Source organism: Rhinopithecus bieti, unplaced genomic scaffold (genome assembly GCF_001698545.2).
Source record: "Rhinopithecus bieti isolate Rb0 unplaced genomic scaffold, ASM169854v2 scaffold_1887, whole genome shotgun sequence".
Classification (NCBI taxonomy): Eukaryota; Metazoa; Chordata; class Mammalia; order Primates; family Cercopithecidae; genus Rhinopithecus; species Rhinopithecus bieti.
Window position 1 is genome coordinate 899,744 of NW_016803685.1, and position 17,088 is coordinate 916,831.

Below are 17,088 nucleotides of genomic sequence, written 5' to 3' on the forward strand. Positions count from 1 at the left end.
CTTTTTTTGGTTGGTAGGCTGTTTATTACTGCCTCAATTTCAGAACTTGTTATTGGTCTATTCAGGGATTCAACTTCTTCCTTGTTCAGCCTTGGAAGGGTGTATGTGTCCAGGAATTTATCCATTTCTTCTAGACTTTCTAGTCTATTTGCATATAAATGTTTATCGTATTCTCTGATGCTTATTTGTATTTCTACGGGGTCAGTGGTCATATCCCCTTTATCATTTTTTATTGTGTCTATTTGATTCTTCTCTCTTTTCTTCATTAGTCTATTGGTATATATGTACACACATATATGTATGTGTGTGTGTGTATTTTTTTTTTTCCCCAGAAAAGCAGCTCCTGGATTCATTCATTTTTTTTTTTTTAAATTTTGTATTTTTTGAAGGGTTTTTCGTGTCTCTATCTCCTTCAGTTCCGCTCTCGGAGTTACATGGCACTTACTCTCAAATCGATCACGTAATTGGAAGTAAAACACTCCTCAGCAAATGCAAAATAACTAAAATAATAACTAACAGTCTCTTAGCCCACAGCACAATCAAATTAGAATTCAAGATTAAGAAGCTCACTCAGAACCACACAATTGGAAATTGAACAACTTGCTCTCGAATGACTCCTGAGTAAACAATGAAATTAAGGCAGAACTCAAGAAGTTCTTTGAAACCGGTGAGAACAAAGAGACAATGTACCAGAATCTCTGGGATGCTGCTAAAGCAGTGTTAAGAGGGAAATTTACAGCGCTAAATGCCACTTCAGAAAGCTAGAAAGATCTCAAATTGACACCCTAGCGTAACAACTAAAAGAACTAGAGAACCAAGAGCAAAATATTCACAAAGCTAGCAGAAGGGAAGAAATAACCAAGATCAGAGTGGAACTTATTTGTTATTTGTTTTAAAATCTTGAGTTGTATACTTATTTCATTTTCATTTTATAGATTGAATAATGAAAACATTCAAAGTTATTAGTTTCAGTAAAATCTTTGTCAGCATCCATGTGTTTTCATTATTTTATTATTTTTATTTTTCTTCAAAAGTAGTATATTTTTCCCTGTGTAGATAACAGTTATGTAGGATAGTATTTTCATTTGCTTCTGTATTCTTGTGTAGAATTCAGTTTTTTTTTCACTTTATTAGCCATATTTGCATTTTTTTAATTTACCAAGTATACTCTCAATTGATTTCACACCAAAGGAACATTTATAGTGTAATAAAATTGTGTATTCCCTTTAGGAGAAATGGCTTCTTAGCTGATGTTTATTTTTAGACAACTTCTTAATTTTGTAATAAAAATTCTAATATAAACCCCTACAAATTATTTTTAAGCTAAGATGCACTTCAGTAGGATCTCCTGTGATATTTGTGTCAATGTTACAAATCACTTAGATTAAATACTCTTTTGTTTTGTAATGCAACTCAGAATTTAAGTAGAAATACATATTTTTGTTTCATGGTCTTTATAATATTTTCAAAGTTAAAAGTATAAAATGTGAATGAAGATATTGTATTTTGCATATTTAAAATATGTATATTTGTCATTTCCCAAAGTATTCTGATATAATTCTAATTGATTAACTTAATTTGTAATTTCTATACATTTCTTCTTTTCATAGTTTGAGATGTAATATCTAATACAGGTATTGTCTTTTCTTGATAACCTCTAATAACATCTTCTTTTCACTGTGGTTGTTTGAACCAAGAATATCTGTGATTGTGAGGTAGTATTAGAAAATAAATATAAAATCATATTATTTCTCTCCTACAAGGAAACATGTACACTAAATTTTCATTTCTAAAGAAACCAAAATACTTTCAAAAGTTCTTCATTTTGTTTTCTATCTTAGAGCATCTGGAAATATTTGGTCTATTTAACCAAATTTTCTATTAGAAAACCATGAAGAGTATGTATGCTTTTATTTGATTTTTTAAAATAATAGGCATCACCTATTTTATCTGAAGATTTATACTCCACAAAAAAAGTTGTAAGGCTTTATCCTGCATAATAAATGTTATTATGTGTATAAATACATATTATAGTATTAAAAGAAAGTTTTCATCAAATCCCTAAGAGACTATTAGATGGAACTTTGGCTCAGGGTACATGACATTCAGAACTGTTGGACTAAAGTAGTGACTGTTACACTGAACTTGAAATAGGTTGAATTTGTATTCTGAATTTAGGTAGGAAATATCTAATAATATGTTACTAAAGTTATTAGAGGAAGGTAGAATATATACTGTTATCCATATCTAAGAAAATCAAGATGGAAAGTATTACATATGTAAAATACCAGGAATAAAGAAACAAAACACAAAACAAATGCCCATAATGTGATTTTCTAGCATCATATCTATTTAACAAATGGCATTGAGATTTCATAGCTTATCAGCCAACGTGATGTACCTGATAGCTGTAGTTGTCTTGAATTCTAGTTTTAGTTAACACACATTTCATCTCAATTTCCCAAGGCATAATGTAAGCAGAGCTTTAGCTTTGTTGTCAAGGAATCTTTCTTCTAATTCTTTTAAGAATAGATCATTTCTTGGCCGGGCGCGGTGGCTCAAGCCTGTAATCCCAGCACTTTGGTGAGGCCCGAGTACGTTCTTCACAAGTGGCAGGAGATCAGACCATTCCTGGCATAACTATGGTGAAACCCCGTCTCTACAAATAATTACAAAAAAAAAAAAAATACTAGGCCGGGCGATGTGGCGGGCGTCCTGTAGTCCCAGCCTACCGGGAGCTAGCAGGAGAATGCGTAAACCTGGGGAGCCGAGCTTGCAGTGAGCTGAGATCCGGCCACTGCACTGTAGCCTGGGCGACAGAGAGAGACTCCGTCTCAAAAAAAAAAAAGAATAGATCATTTCTTGCATAGCGAATATTTGGGGCCTCAGACTTTTAGGAAAGGGAAATTTGAATAGTTTCTCATTTACAGAAAGGAAAGAAGTCTGGTGCCTGTCAGTCCATGGAATGTTCTTGTTATTGCTTTGTCCCCATTTCTACCAGGGATCTGCTGCTGCCCAATGATGACCATCCTCCATCTTTCCCACAATGTGTGTCCATGGTAAAGTCGTCTTGCTGGTCTGCTTCCCAGTAGATTCATACCAAGAGTCAAGATTTCCATACACGAAAGGAAAACTCAACTGTTTTCCATTCCCATTTTCACACTATTATATATTACAGTAGAATCAGACTGTAGAAATACAAAATGTCTGAGTATCTTTTTTATATGTTACAAAATCAAAGACATGCTCACTCTGCTGTGGTGGAAGGATTGGGATGTCTTTATTCCTCTTTGATAAATCACAAAAAGTCACTATTAAACTAAACTATTGTGCCTTCTCCCACAAATACCCATCTCAAAAAGGTTGGGAGGTCGTCTTGAATCTTTCTGCAGAGGCACTGAATAAAGTAAACCTAAGATTAAGTATTTTGAGAATCACCTCCACCAATTAACTCATTGCTCAACGTTGAAAATGGCATTCTTATTCAGTTTGCTAATATTCTATTAGCATGTCTGGACCTGGTGTTTTCTTTTATGTCTAACCTTTATTATATATTGGTATGAAGGGCATTTGATTCATAAAACAAACAGCGAAATTCTTTTCCTTTTCCAATAAAATATGTATTATTTAAAAGTTAGAACACATTAAAGTTCTAAAGCCTCACTATTAGATAATTTTAATGGCATCAAATTCTATTTCTAATAGTAACACTATTAATTACTATAAAATGCTTTGAATAATACATATTTAATTCATGTTCCAGTTTAATGTTGTTTGATACCTTCCAGAGTTCTAAATATTAGGTATTAATCTCCCCTTGGTTGTCCCCTTATTATAAACTTTCTGACAGTTATCATATCTGCCAATATAAAAACAGAATTACTGTTTTAGGAAGACAAAATATGACCCTCTATGATCCAGTTCCAGTCATCTTCTCCTCTCCAGCTTCTTGCTCCATTGCTTGCTTTGCACTTTATACTCCTGAAACACAACCTTTTTAGTATGTCTTCACATACAATATGCTGTTCTTTGCCCTTGAGGATGGTGCCAGCTCTGCTCTCTAACCTCAAGAGGCACAAGAGCACAGCAATTATGCATGTTGGCTCTGAAATTAGACTGCATATGTGACTGCAATAAAGGTTATGTAAGCTCTCTTGTCGTTTAGTATCATTATCTGTAAAATGAAAATACTGATAACACTTCATGGGGCTGCTGTGGGGATTAAATGAGTCAGTATATGCAGTACTTAGAAGAGAGCTGTACACTTAGGTGCACTATTCAGTGTAGCTGTAATTATCATTTCATGGGTATACATTGCTCTTCGTCTATGACTCAGCTTACAGACTTTGTTTTTAGGAACATTTTGCCTTCAGAACACAAAGAAACCTACCAGGCATTGTGCTTCCTTTTATATGGCAGGAAATGTGAGATGCAGCTATTTGTCTTTTACTTTTAGGGGGACTTACTGGCACATACTTAATAACTGGATCTCTAAACTTCACTCGAGAGGCCAGTCCCTTATCATAGAGTTCATCTTTCACCCTCCGGAGTGCAGATATCTTAACAGTTTCCAGCATACTCACCATCTCTTGTTCATGCTGTCTGATCTGCCTGATGTCGTCAATGTAATGAATCACTGTGATGTTCTGTGGGATGTCCAGATCGCTTCAGATTACATATATTATTACTGAAAAGAGTTGACATATCCCTGAGGCAAAACTGTAAATGAATATTCTTATCTATACTCTGTGACTCTGAACTATTTCTGATCTCCTTCTCTAATTGAGTGGAAGGAGTATGCATTTGCCAAATCAATGGCCACATGCAGTGTATGTGTGGTCTTATAAAACTTCTCTAGCAATAATACCGCATCTATAACAGAAACTGCAATCAGGACTACTCTTTAGTTAAGCCTGCAGACGTTTATAGTCATCCTCCTGAAATTCTCTGGTGTTGGCAGGGGACAGGCTGGTGGATTAAATGGGGGTATGAGAGGGACCACTACTGTCTCTCCTCATCCCATTGCACCCAGGATAGGATGTTATCTTTGATTTAATCTCTTGGCTGGATTTTCAGATATTTTAATGTGACCTTCCCAACTACGATAGCTTTTATGGCTCTTACTTCACAGACCAGAGACCCAGTGTAGGGATTACTTCAATTGACAAGCGTAACAATTTCAGTTATGCTCTTAGAGACTAGGAGAATGATCACTGACTGGGTTGTGGTTTCAGTGGGTCCACTGTGAACTAGGCTTCAGTCAGGCTCCATTTTTTGCCTTGCCCCGTAGGTACCCACTCTTATGTCTCCAAGTATCAGTGTTACTGAAGAACCAGTGCTTGGTAGTCCTTGAAATGTCCGATTATTCCCCTTTTTCCAGGGCTTAGTTGCCTGGATAAATGACCATAGTTTCCTTTGAGAAAGGACTGGGGGAATCACAGCATTGACTTGCCAGGATGTTTCAGGTCTTTATTCGTAGGGACCCTGACACCTCTTTGGTTAGTAGGTTCCAGAAGTGAAAATTGTCTCGTCTGAGAACTGACCAAGTAGTGTGACTTTTAATAGGGGTGACTATGCTCTGCTTCCAGACTTTGTTCTTTTTCCCTTGACAATGTCCCCTATCAAAATCCTGTATTTTCCTTTTAAAGGCCTTATTTGAAATCCCACTTCTCTGTATTCTTGACCTTCTAAGCTTAGGTAAAATGAATGTCCCCAGCCTCTGAACTCTCATACACATGTGGTGATCATAGCCTGTTTTATATTATATTTATTTGTGTATATATTTGCCCCTACTTGACTGTACATTGATGCTGGAAATGTGTCTTATCATCTTATTATTTAAATGCCCCACATGGTGCTTTGTACATATTATGCAAGGTATGGAAGCTTACTGATGATTTTAATGACACTGGCTTTTCTTCTGCATTTAGCCCTTAATAGAACATATTCCTGTTCTATTTATATGCTATTTTGTGTATGTAAACCTGCATACTAAAAGACAAAAATGTTGTCACATTTTAAATGGAGTCTCGTAGAATTTTGCCAGACTTTTCATTATTTTGATGTTACATATTAAGATTTTAATTAATCAAATGCCAAATTTTCTTATGCAAAATGTTGTTTCTTATAGATAATTTGTGGTAAAAGCCTTTCAGTGAATGAAATGACTCTTAGCACTTTGAAAGAAAAAGGCTACAAAGCTGCTTTCATTGGAATAGGTGAGTAGTTTACTCTTAAATACATTTATTTATAATGTATGTTTTATTTCCTAGCAATATCCAGAAGAATGACTGCCTTCAGACGTTTTCATGATAGAAGTTATATTTATTCAGGGAATAACAGATAGAAATGGTTGGCCAAGTAACTAAATTTCTATTTTACAAGTAGTTGTGTTGTTTCACCTTAATTATGGAGAGATTTTGGCAAGATTTTTTTTTTAATCTTCCCATTCTTTCACCACACCATCGTCACCAGTGAGAATCTCTAGGAAGAAAATATTTTCAAGTCATGTCACCGGAAACTCAGAATCTGTCTAGAGGCTGTAGCTTTCTTTTATGATACAACAATTGACTAAAGTGATAATGAAGGACAGAGTTGGCTGGTTCCCTTTTGCTATTCATTTTTCAAAATTTTCTAAAGACTTTTCTTATTTGGTTGAATTTTTTAAATGTTCCGTCAGTGTTCTGAAAGTCCCATAGACAGTGTATTACTCCTGAAGCACTCAGTGTATACTGTTTTCTCATATTTTGCCTAAATTTGTTATAGGGAATGAGTTTTCTAGCATTTTTCTTTCACTTAGTGTTTACTGAGAGACCAGAGAGAACAAGTGAGTTGACTTGACTTAGTCTTTGCCTCATGCATGTCGTATTCATTCTCTAATATGATTTGTACTATGGGCAATCATGGAATATAAACTGAATATGTTAAATCAGGGATCCCCAAACTCAGGGCCATGAAGTCGTACTGTACTGTTAGGAACCTGGCCACACAGCAGGAGGTGAGTAGTGGGCAAGTGAGCCTTACTGCCTGAGCTCTGCATCCTGTCAGATCAGCATTAGATTAGATTAGAATCCAATGGCATTAGACTCTCATAGGAGTGCAAACTCTGTTGTGAACTGGGCATGCGAAGGATCTAAGTTGCATGTTCCTTATGAGAATCTAAAACTAATGCCTGATAATCTGAGGTGGAACAGTTTCATCCCGATACCATCCATCTTCTCCGACCTGGTCCATGGAAAATTTTTCTTCCATGAAACTGGTCCTTGGTACTAAAAAGGTTGGGAGCAATGTGTTAAACTGTTTACTCCTTTTTAATATAAACCCCTCGTCTTGTATTTTACTTTGTCTGTCTCTTTGGCAGTTCACACCCAGAATGTGAAGTTCTAAATATCATCACTTTAAGTGATCACACACTGAGTAATGTTTGTTTGGCAGCTGTCCTTTTTTATTGCCTTTCTGGAGTGCAGTCATTATTAATGCTTCTTTGTCCACTAAACTTTTCTTATCAGAATGTCATATCTGAGACCATGTCTGTCAGCCCCTTTTTTTAGGTGAAAAATTATGGAAAGCAATATAAATTTGCACTGTCATCTAGCTCCTAAATGTCTCAACTGAACCTCCTTCCTTTCAGAAAATTTTGGGTGCTATTGCCGTTAGTATCTGTCTATCTGATCTTAATTACAATATTATAATTATTGTGTATATCAAAAGTAGGAAGGAGGCAAGATCTGATATTTTCCCTAGGTTCTATTTTTAGGCATATTATATTTGACTTTAGCTTTACTTTTCAACATTACGTTTGTATTGAGAATTTAATGTAAAGAAATTGAGCAGGTGTCTATAAGTTCCAATTACTGTCAATAAACACATGATCAAAAATGCTTGGTCAGTAATAAGTGGAAAATTTCATCAGACTTTAGGTCTGCAATACTGATAATGTTATCAAATAACTATTTGAAATTCACCATTATACTAAAAGATATGTTTTCCATTATTTGAGTATATACTAATACAATTATTAATACATGTATCTGTAAGAACTTTGTCTACTGTACTGAATTAGTCTCTGTACTGTCTCTGTACTGAAGAAATGTGGACCAATAAAGTAACCAATACATTGAAATATCCAAATTAATTACATAAGAAGCAAATTATTCCAAATAATTCCAAAATTCACAATACAGTTGTCTCCATTTGATTCTGCACTGAGGTGGGAATACAGCATTTAGAATGTAGAGACCCTTCATATTTATGTGCTGTGCATTTTCATGCTGAGAAGTGAATCTTTGACATTTTGGTGTAGTGATGTGAGGAATGCAGTTATGCTCTATTTCAGTATTTTGTATGAAACATACACAAAAAATTTCATCATGTTAAAAAAGAAAAGCTTCAGTTTGTGGAAGACAAGTAGCCGTATTCACTAGGAAATGTTTATTTGACACTCATGTGTGTCGATTTGTGAATTTATGACCTTTTTATTACCATACAACTGTCGGTTACTTGGACAGCCATACAACTTTACATACTTTTATTTGTTAACCTTGCTTCCATATTGTAATTAAACTTTACTCATTTATTTTATCTACCCTTTCTCACTGATTTTGTAGGAGGAAATGTAGAATAGGAATTCCATATTATTTAGGATATAGGTTTGGGCACTTTCAGAAAACAATAGAGGGTAAAACAATATAAACATTTAGTTCTTTCTCATGTAACAGTGTAAGCCATTTTCAAACCTGAATTCCGTCTTTGGTCTATGGGTAGTTACCATGTTCACATTCATGCTAATAGAAGTGGGAAAGAGGGAAGCAGCTCCTTTACTATTATATTTATGAGCCAGAAATGACACAAATCAATTCTTCTTTTATCTCATTGTCTGTAAACTGATCATATAAGCATGGCAACAGCAGAGGGTGCCAGGAAGTATTGCCTTTTGCTGGGGGGACATAATCTCCATCAAATATCTAGAATCATAGGGAAAGGGGATGACAGATACTGAGAGAGGATAGAAATAAAAGTCTCTGTTACAGGTGTGCATCATCATTAGTGTTTGACACATGAGATCAGTAAAGCACTTAGTAGCAAAGAAAACACTCTTAGTACCTGGTGCATACATGTTGGTTACATAGGTAGTTTTTAAAAATGGAGATGCCAGGCCGGGCATGGTGGCTCATGCCTGTAATCCCAGCACTTTGGGAGGCCGAGGCGGGCGGATCATGAGGTCAAGAGATCGAGACCATCCTGGCCAACATGGTGAAACCCTGTCTCTATTAAAAATACAAAAATTAGCCAGGTGTGGTGGCATGTGTTTGTAGTCCCGGCTACACGGGAAGCTGAGGCAGGAGAATTGCTTGAACCTGGGAGGCAGAGGTTGCAGTGAGCCGAGATCTTGCCACTGCACTCTAGTCTCGTGACAGTGATGCTCCTTTTAAAAAAAAAAAAAAGAAAAAAAAAAGGAGATGCTTTCTCTTTCTGTAGTTGGAAATGTCATAGTTATTGATCTTGTGTATTTATAACTACCATCTTATTCTATGTTACATTGTGTAAAATAAAAAATATTTTTAATTAACTATGACTTAATGAAGATAGTTCATTAAGCCCATTGTATGAAGATAAGTCTGTTTGCATGTTTCCTGATTTTAACTATCGTGTGTGACATTGCTCGTGAAAAGTCTCTCACTTTTAGAGTTTTCTCTAACGAATAGTACCAGAGTTCGTTAAGGAAATTATCTTATTGAATGTACATCATTGTTACTTCTAAAGACTTATGTCTCTTGAGCCATGAGAAGTTTGGTTTCTTCTAAGTACTAAGATAAAGCCCTATGTTTTACTCAAAATCAGTCTGTTATCTTCACAATAATGGAGTCTTTTTTAAAGACTCTAAAATTTTGGTAGTTTTACTGAAATCAAAGCACCTGGACAGCATGTTACTGACAATATTGAGAAGTAGAATTGGAACATCTACTATACAAGGCTTTTTAAAAATATTGGATGGCTTTCTTTGTTTGGTATTGAAATTGACATAATAGGTTACAACCATTGTTTCTTCCTTTTATTTTATAAAATAACCAGAAAATAATAGAATAGAAAATATCAAAGTGTGTTGGCTATGGTTAGGGCAAGTGTTATTTTGTGAAAAATGTTTTTCAGCTGTGTGTGTGTGTGTTTGATGTGTTTGCTTGCACATACACACTGCAATAAAATAGAATGTATTTTTTAAATATGGCTCTAAAGTTTGATAGTCAGTGCTATGCAATGTAAGGACCCTGATGGACTAAACACCTTTTTCCCATAGTATACTCAACACCTATCAGTAAGTAGCTATTAGTGAGTCAAATAAATATTGAATGACTACAATCAATGTCCCAAACACTGTGCTAAGAATTTAAAAAACAATAAAGAAATCTGAATTCAGTGTTTAGGTTGGTATTAAATTGAGTCAGAAATATCATAAGACATTCAAAAAGAACAACCATATTGCACAGTTTCAGGAGTGGGACGTAGTCGGGTAGACGGACTGGACATGGGTATAATTCCTTGTTTTTTTAATTTTTTTTTATTTTTGAAGTTCTGTGGGTAATTTTATTCTAGAGCCAGGTTTAAGAATCACTGTTATAGATAACTGAAGAGATGGACCTTTGGTCTTTGTTTTAAAGGAGCCCATTTCTTTTTCTCTTTCTGATTGTCCATCTTCTGATAGTTTTTCTCTCATAGCCTCATGAAACATGATAGTACCAAAAAGGTTAAACAAGCATGCAAGGGAAAGAACATCCAGTAAGACCCGTTTAGGTAACTGATCAAACTTTATATATTCTTCTGACAAGTTTTCTTTCTTTGAATTTTGTTTTAGAATGCATGAGAAAGAAGGGGTTAAAGGGAAAATGCAGTGAAATCCATTATGATAGTCACTATGAAGCAGGAACTACAGGAAGATGTTATAGAGTTGAATAGTCACTTTTTCAACACCAAGTGCTTTACTTGTGTCTACCCAAAAGATTTCCCTTGAACTTACTTCTTGCTACCACCACTCCCCTCCCTTAATGCCACTGGAATACTGGTGTGCCCTCAACCAGTCTCTTTGGCCACCACTATTCACACAACATAAGTAGTAATCATGCTGAAATCAGATCTGATCATTATTCCTCACTAAAACTCTTCCATAACTCCGTATTTCCTTTCAGATAAAGAAATGTCCCCACAAAGGTTTTCAAGGCTCTTCTTGATTTGGTCACAGCTATGTCTCTAGTCACTTCTCATATTAAATTATGCGATTCAGCCATTCTGAACTGTTTTTAGTTTTACCTTGTCTGAAGTTTTTTTAACCTCCATTTTTGGACATGGGTCTAGAGCTATCTTTATTTTCATACTTATATTCTTGACTTAGATGCTTTTTTACTATTTGATACAATTATTTTACTTGTGATGGTCTACTCTCTACCTTCATACTTTAGCCTGGATTAACGAATCATCTTCCTCACCCGCTGCCCCACACAAACCCTGTGTTCCTGCTCTGTTTCTACATGTTCAGACTGGACTTTTGCTGTAGTATAGCACTTCTTCACCCCCTTTATTATAATTGACTAGTTACACGTTTGTTTCCACCACTAGAAGTTAAACTTCTTAAAGACTGTAGATTCTCTCTGACTTTTTCACTGACAAATGTTTGGTGCCTAGCAAAGTGGCTGGTACATAGTAGGAACTTTATAAGTATTTTTAATTATTGATTTTAAAATGCAACTCTTTTGACTGTAAAGTAAATTTATAGGTTGTTTAACAAAGTTGGCAATTTTGGAGGATTATAACATTGCCCAAACCCAGGAGGAATACATTTTACATTATTATAATTTTGGTATTACACTAGTAATGAAATAAACAAATAGGAATAGTGATATTAGCAGTGGTGATATTGGTAATAACAGCGGTAATAGTGAATATTATTCCAGGCTCAATTCTTAACATGATCTATCCTTTTAACTCTTAAAATGGTCCTTGAGGTCGATATTCTTAACACTCTTTTATGGATAAGAAAATTAAGACTATCAAAGGTAACAGAAAAGAAGTTGATGGCAACTAAAGCATGGAAAATGAGTTTTATAGAGAAAGAAAGAAAAAGTGTAAATATCCATACTTCAATTGTGACTCAAAGCCAATATGACTCTGTCTACATTTCAGCATCGCACTTAAGATTCTTGAAGAAGATAAGCTCATACTCAAGAAGAATTAGTCTTTATATTTAGCCTCATTTTTCTCATTGTTATCACAAATTGGTTTTCTTTTAGTTACCATCAGAAAATAATACTTTTAAATGTGAAGATTCCCAAATATTATAACAGACAGAGAAGAGATAATTATAATTAAGAAAATCCATTGAGAGATTGTGGTATTAAATTTGCTACAGAGTGGCCTTTAGTTAAATCTCTCATGCCTTCACAAAGCCAGAATTCTTCTCTATAAAAGTTACTCTTAATTGGCGTCTTAATCAGGAATTTCTAAATTGTACATAGTTGTGTATAGTTTCTATTTATTTAGAGGAAAATGCAATAAAGTGTTTTTTTGTTTGTTTTTTTTTTTTGGAGGCGGAGTCTCGCTCTGTCGCCCAGGCTGGAGTGCAGTGGCCGGATCTCAGCTCACTTGCAAGCTCCGCCTCCCGGGTTCCCGCCATTCTCCTGCCTCAGCCTCCCGAGTAGCTGGGACTACAGGCGCCCGCCACCTCGCCCGGCTAGTTTTTTGTATTTTTTAGTAGAGACGGGGTTTCACCATGTTAGCCAGGATGGTCTCGATCTCCTGACCTTGTGATCCGCCCGTCTCGGCCTCCCAAAGTGCTGGGATTACAGGCTTGAGCCACCGCGCCCGGCCTGCAATAAAGTTTTCAGACCATTCACGTTACTTCTATCCCCAGATAAAAATGTAGATTGTTTAGTCACTATCCACAACTATGAATAGATTATTTTAAAAAATAAACCTGATTTAATTTTAAGCAAAAAGCAAGTCTTGAGTATTTTGCCAATCCACTTTTTTATTTGTAATATTGTTTAATCTCGTGTCACTTGTAAGTACTTGGGTATAATTGTAAAATGGCTCCCAAGAATTTGGAAATGAGGGAAATAGAATTCCAGCTGAGAGTTCATTAAATCATTACTTAATGAGTTCATGCAAAGCCCCAGAAGGAGATAAAATAGATGTAGGGCAATTATTCTTTGATCATATTAACATATCTATAGAAAGCACATATTAATCTGCAGAAGCAGGCGGTGGGGGCTGATCATCTTTAGAAGTGTTGAGGAAGAAAAGGAACCTGCAGAAATACCCGAAATATTGACAGTGTCTCTTTTAAGGCACCTGAATCAATGGACCAGGAGTTCTTTGAGCCCAGGTCATAACATAAACAGAGAAGTCCATTTTAAAGACCTCTGAATCTCCTTGTTCTGATTCCAAGCTCACCAAACTGCCACTGATTCCTAAATAGTTTGATTATGGGAGATGAGTGTGGGAAGGGGAGGTTGCAGGGAGGTGAGATGGTTCCACTGCACTCCAGCCTGGATGACAGAGTGAGGCACTGTTTCAAAATAAATAAATAAATAAATAAATAAATAAATAAATAAATAAATAAATAAGAAAAGAAAGGAAGACAAAAGAAAGGAAAAGTTTATTCTGTGTTCATATATAATGAAATATATGTCATTTATAGTAAAGAATATAGTTTTCCTTTTGTTATTTTTGGTTGTGTGCATATATCCCTCCCCTGTCACCCACACAAACACAGCGTATTAAACATTTATGAGAGTTGGTGTTGGTTTTATCCTTGAATTCCATATTTCAGCACATTTCTGAACATATAATACAACATCCATAAAGTTTTTTGAAGTTTGATAATTGGAAAATTAAAAAAAAAAAGAAACAATGGGAGAAATGAAAAGCAATGTAATAACTTGTTGAGAAATTTTGAGATTATACATGATTACTTCACTGCTTAAAATTCATGGATCTTTCCAAGCATCCTCTTTTATCTTTTTTTGTTTTGACAAAATACAGACATATTCATTAGTTCTGATTAATGACTCAAAGGCACTCTTAAGTCATTCTTACTTTGATTCCTTATAATTATGTCAAGTATTACATTACTGTGCTGAATATCAGATATTTTCTTTAAGTATTTTGGTTAATTTTAATGGTAGTACTCGCTAGGGTATTTAATGAACATTTTGTGATGAAGATGATGATATAAGGAAACATTTTTAAAAATCATGGCCTTTTCTACTTGTAGAAGTCTTTACATATTGTAGATAATAAATATCTGTTGAAGTATTGATTAATTAATTAATGATTAACTCTAACCCTATTAACTCACTATATCTTCCATATTGTTGTAAAAAGGAGATAATTTATTAATCAATAAGGTTATTTTAACATTCTATAGCTTATACTTTTATTTTAAAGGACCTTTTATTAAAAAGCACAAATTATATTTTAAAATATTTTATCTTCTTTGCATTTACCTTCTTTGCATTTACCTTCTTTAAATTTATCTTCTTTGTATTTCTTTGGATGGAGACATGGAGGAATTTTTATTATATTTTTCTATATATGTTTCATGGAATAAAGACATATTTTACTTATGGTAGTTACCTAAATTAAAGAAGTAAAACAATTCTTTTTGGTGTTTTCATTGTTTAAGCATTAATTTTATTAGTTTCCAATGGNCATTTATAGTAAAGAATATAGTTTTCCTTTTGTTATTTTTGGTTGTGTGCATATATCCCTCCCCTGTCACCCACACAAACACAGCGTATTAAACATTTATGAGAGTTGGTGTTGGTTTTTATCCTTGAATTCCATATTTCAGCACATTTCTGAACATATAATACAACATCCATAAAGTTTTTTGAAGTTTGATAATTGGAAAATTAAAAAAAAAAAGAAACAATGGGAGAAATGAAAAGCAATGTAATAACTTGTTGAGAAATTTTGAGATTATACATGATTACTTCACTGCTTAAAATTCATGGATCTTTCCAAGCATCCTCTTTTATCTTTTTTTGTTTTTGACAAAATACAGACATATTCATTAGTTCTGATTAATGACTCAAAGGCACTCTTAAGTCATTCTTACTTTGATTCCTTATAATTATGTCAAGTATTACATTACTGTGCTGAATATCAGATATTTTCTTTAAGTATTTTTGGTTAATTTTTAATGGTAGTACTCGCTAGGGTATTTAATGAACATTTTGTGATGAAGATGATGATATAAGGAAACATTTTTAAAAATCATGGCCTTTTCTACTTGTAGAAGTCTTTACATATTGTAGATAATAAATATCTGTTGAAGTATTGATTAATTAATTAATGATTAACTCTAACCCTATTAACTCACTATATCTTCCATATTGTTGTAAAAAGGAGATAATTTATTAATCAATAAGGTTATTTTAACATTCTATAGCTTATACTTTTATTTTAAAGGACCTTTTATTAAAAAGCACAAATTATATTTTAAAATATTTTATCTTCTTTGCATTTACCTTCTTTGCATTTACCTTCTTTAAATTTATCTTCTTTGTATTTCTTTGGATGGAGACATGGAGGAATTTTTATTATATTTTTCTATATATGTTTCATGGAATAAAGACATATTTTACTTATGGTAGTTACCTAAATTAAAGAAGTAAAACAATTCTTTTGGTGTTTTCATTGTTTAAGCATTAATTTTATTAGTTTCCAATGGTTTAATTAACTCTTAAAGAGAAGTTGATAAGAGAACTGGAAAATTACTGAACTAAGCAAAATGTTGTCTTTCAACTGCTGTTTATGGCTGCCAGTTACATTTTTTTTTTGTGGGAGCTAATTGTCATTTGAACCTGGAAGGGGTTATTATTGAACAGATGCTATGGGTATTATCTTAGTCTTGTTGGGCTGCTATGCCAAAATATCAGAGACTGGGTGTCTTTAATAACAAACATTTATTTTCTCACAATTCTGGAGTCTAGAAGTCTGAGATCAGAATGCCAACATGGCTGGGTTCTGGTGAAGGCCCTCTTCCTGGCTTGAAGATGTCTCCCTTCTCCCTGTGTGTTCCCATGTGGCCTTTCCTTAGTTTATCCGCATGGAAAGAGAAAGACCTCTGGCGTTTCTTCTTTCTATAAGGGCACTAATCCCATGATAGGGGCCCCACCTTCATAAATGTAACTAAAACTAATTACACCCCAAGGGTCCCATCTCCAAATACCATCACGTTTGAGATTAGGGCTTCAGCATATGACATTTGTCCTTAGGAGCATCATGATGTTTTGTTTTCCATTTGGTAATCATACTATAGGTCTGCATTGTCCTCTAGGGGTAGAATATTGATGTTGAAGGATAAATTTTAGAATACTTAACAAAATTAGAAATTACTGAGATAGTGTATATTGTCAAGAACACCTTTGGAACATCACAGTACACAACCCTTCCCCTCCACCCACCACAATTCAATGAAGTTGAATGTGGAGAATTCAAGACTACATTGTATTCATGTGCACAGTACACAGTGGTTTTCAAATAGAGCTAGGAGATGTACTATTGGATAGCTATTTTCACACTACAAACCACATAGCTCTTATCTTACGAATTGCTGCTATGTAAAGTTTGGTGAACTGAAGAAGACATACACAGAAGGAAAGAGGGGTTAGTAAGAGAAAAGGAAAATGGCGTGGAAATGGCAGGGATTGATACAAGTTGGAGGAAACTAGGCATATTTCCATATATGATATATATTTCTTTCTAGAAAAATCTTACTGAAGTACAGAAATGTGAAATTTTGGAGGATAATTTGTGTTTTATCCATTCCTTATTTCCTGTTCATACAAGTTAAGCTATGCCATCTTTCATTAGCAGGATTAGATAAAGTGATCTAATAATCTCTTTGTCATTTAAACAGCTTTTTTGACTCTAAATGCTTAATATCCATATACTCTAAAGCAAGACCAAAGCTTTAAGGGACTGCATTAGCTATTTTAAATAACAAATCTATTTTAGAAGCAATGCAATTGAAATTTATATCAAATCAGTTTTCCTTCAGATCTTGCCTTTGAATGGTTTAAGGGGTGTCCA

At 34.3% G+C, this 17,088-nt stretch overlaps 1 protein-coding gene across 1 annotated transcript in view; it reads left to right on the forward strand.

Annotated features, from left to right (window-relative positions):
* The window catches only part of DPYD (dihydropyrimidine dehydrogenase), an 875,642-nt gene that overhangs the window by 255,253 nt on the left and 603,301 nt on the right, over positions 1-17,088 (forward strand). The window contains 1 exon segment of the mRNA XM_017850609.1: positions 6,131-6,218. Within this exon segment, the coding sequence (XP_017706098.1) occupies positions 6,131-6,218 (88 nt within the window).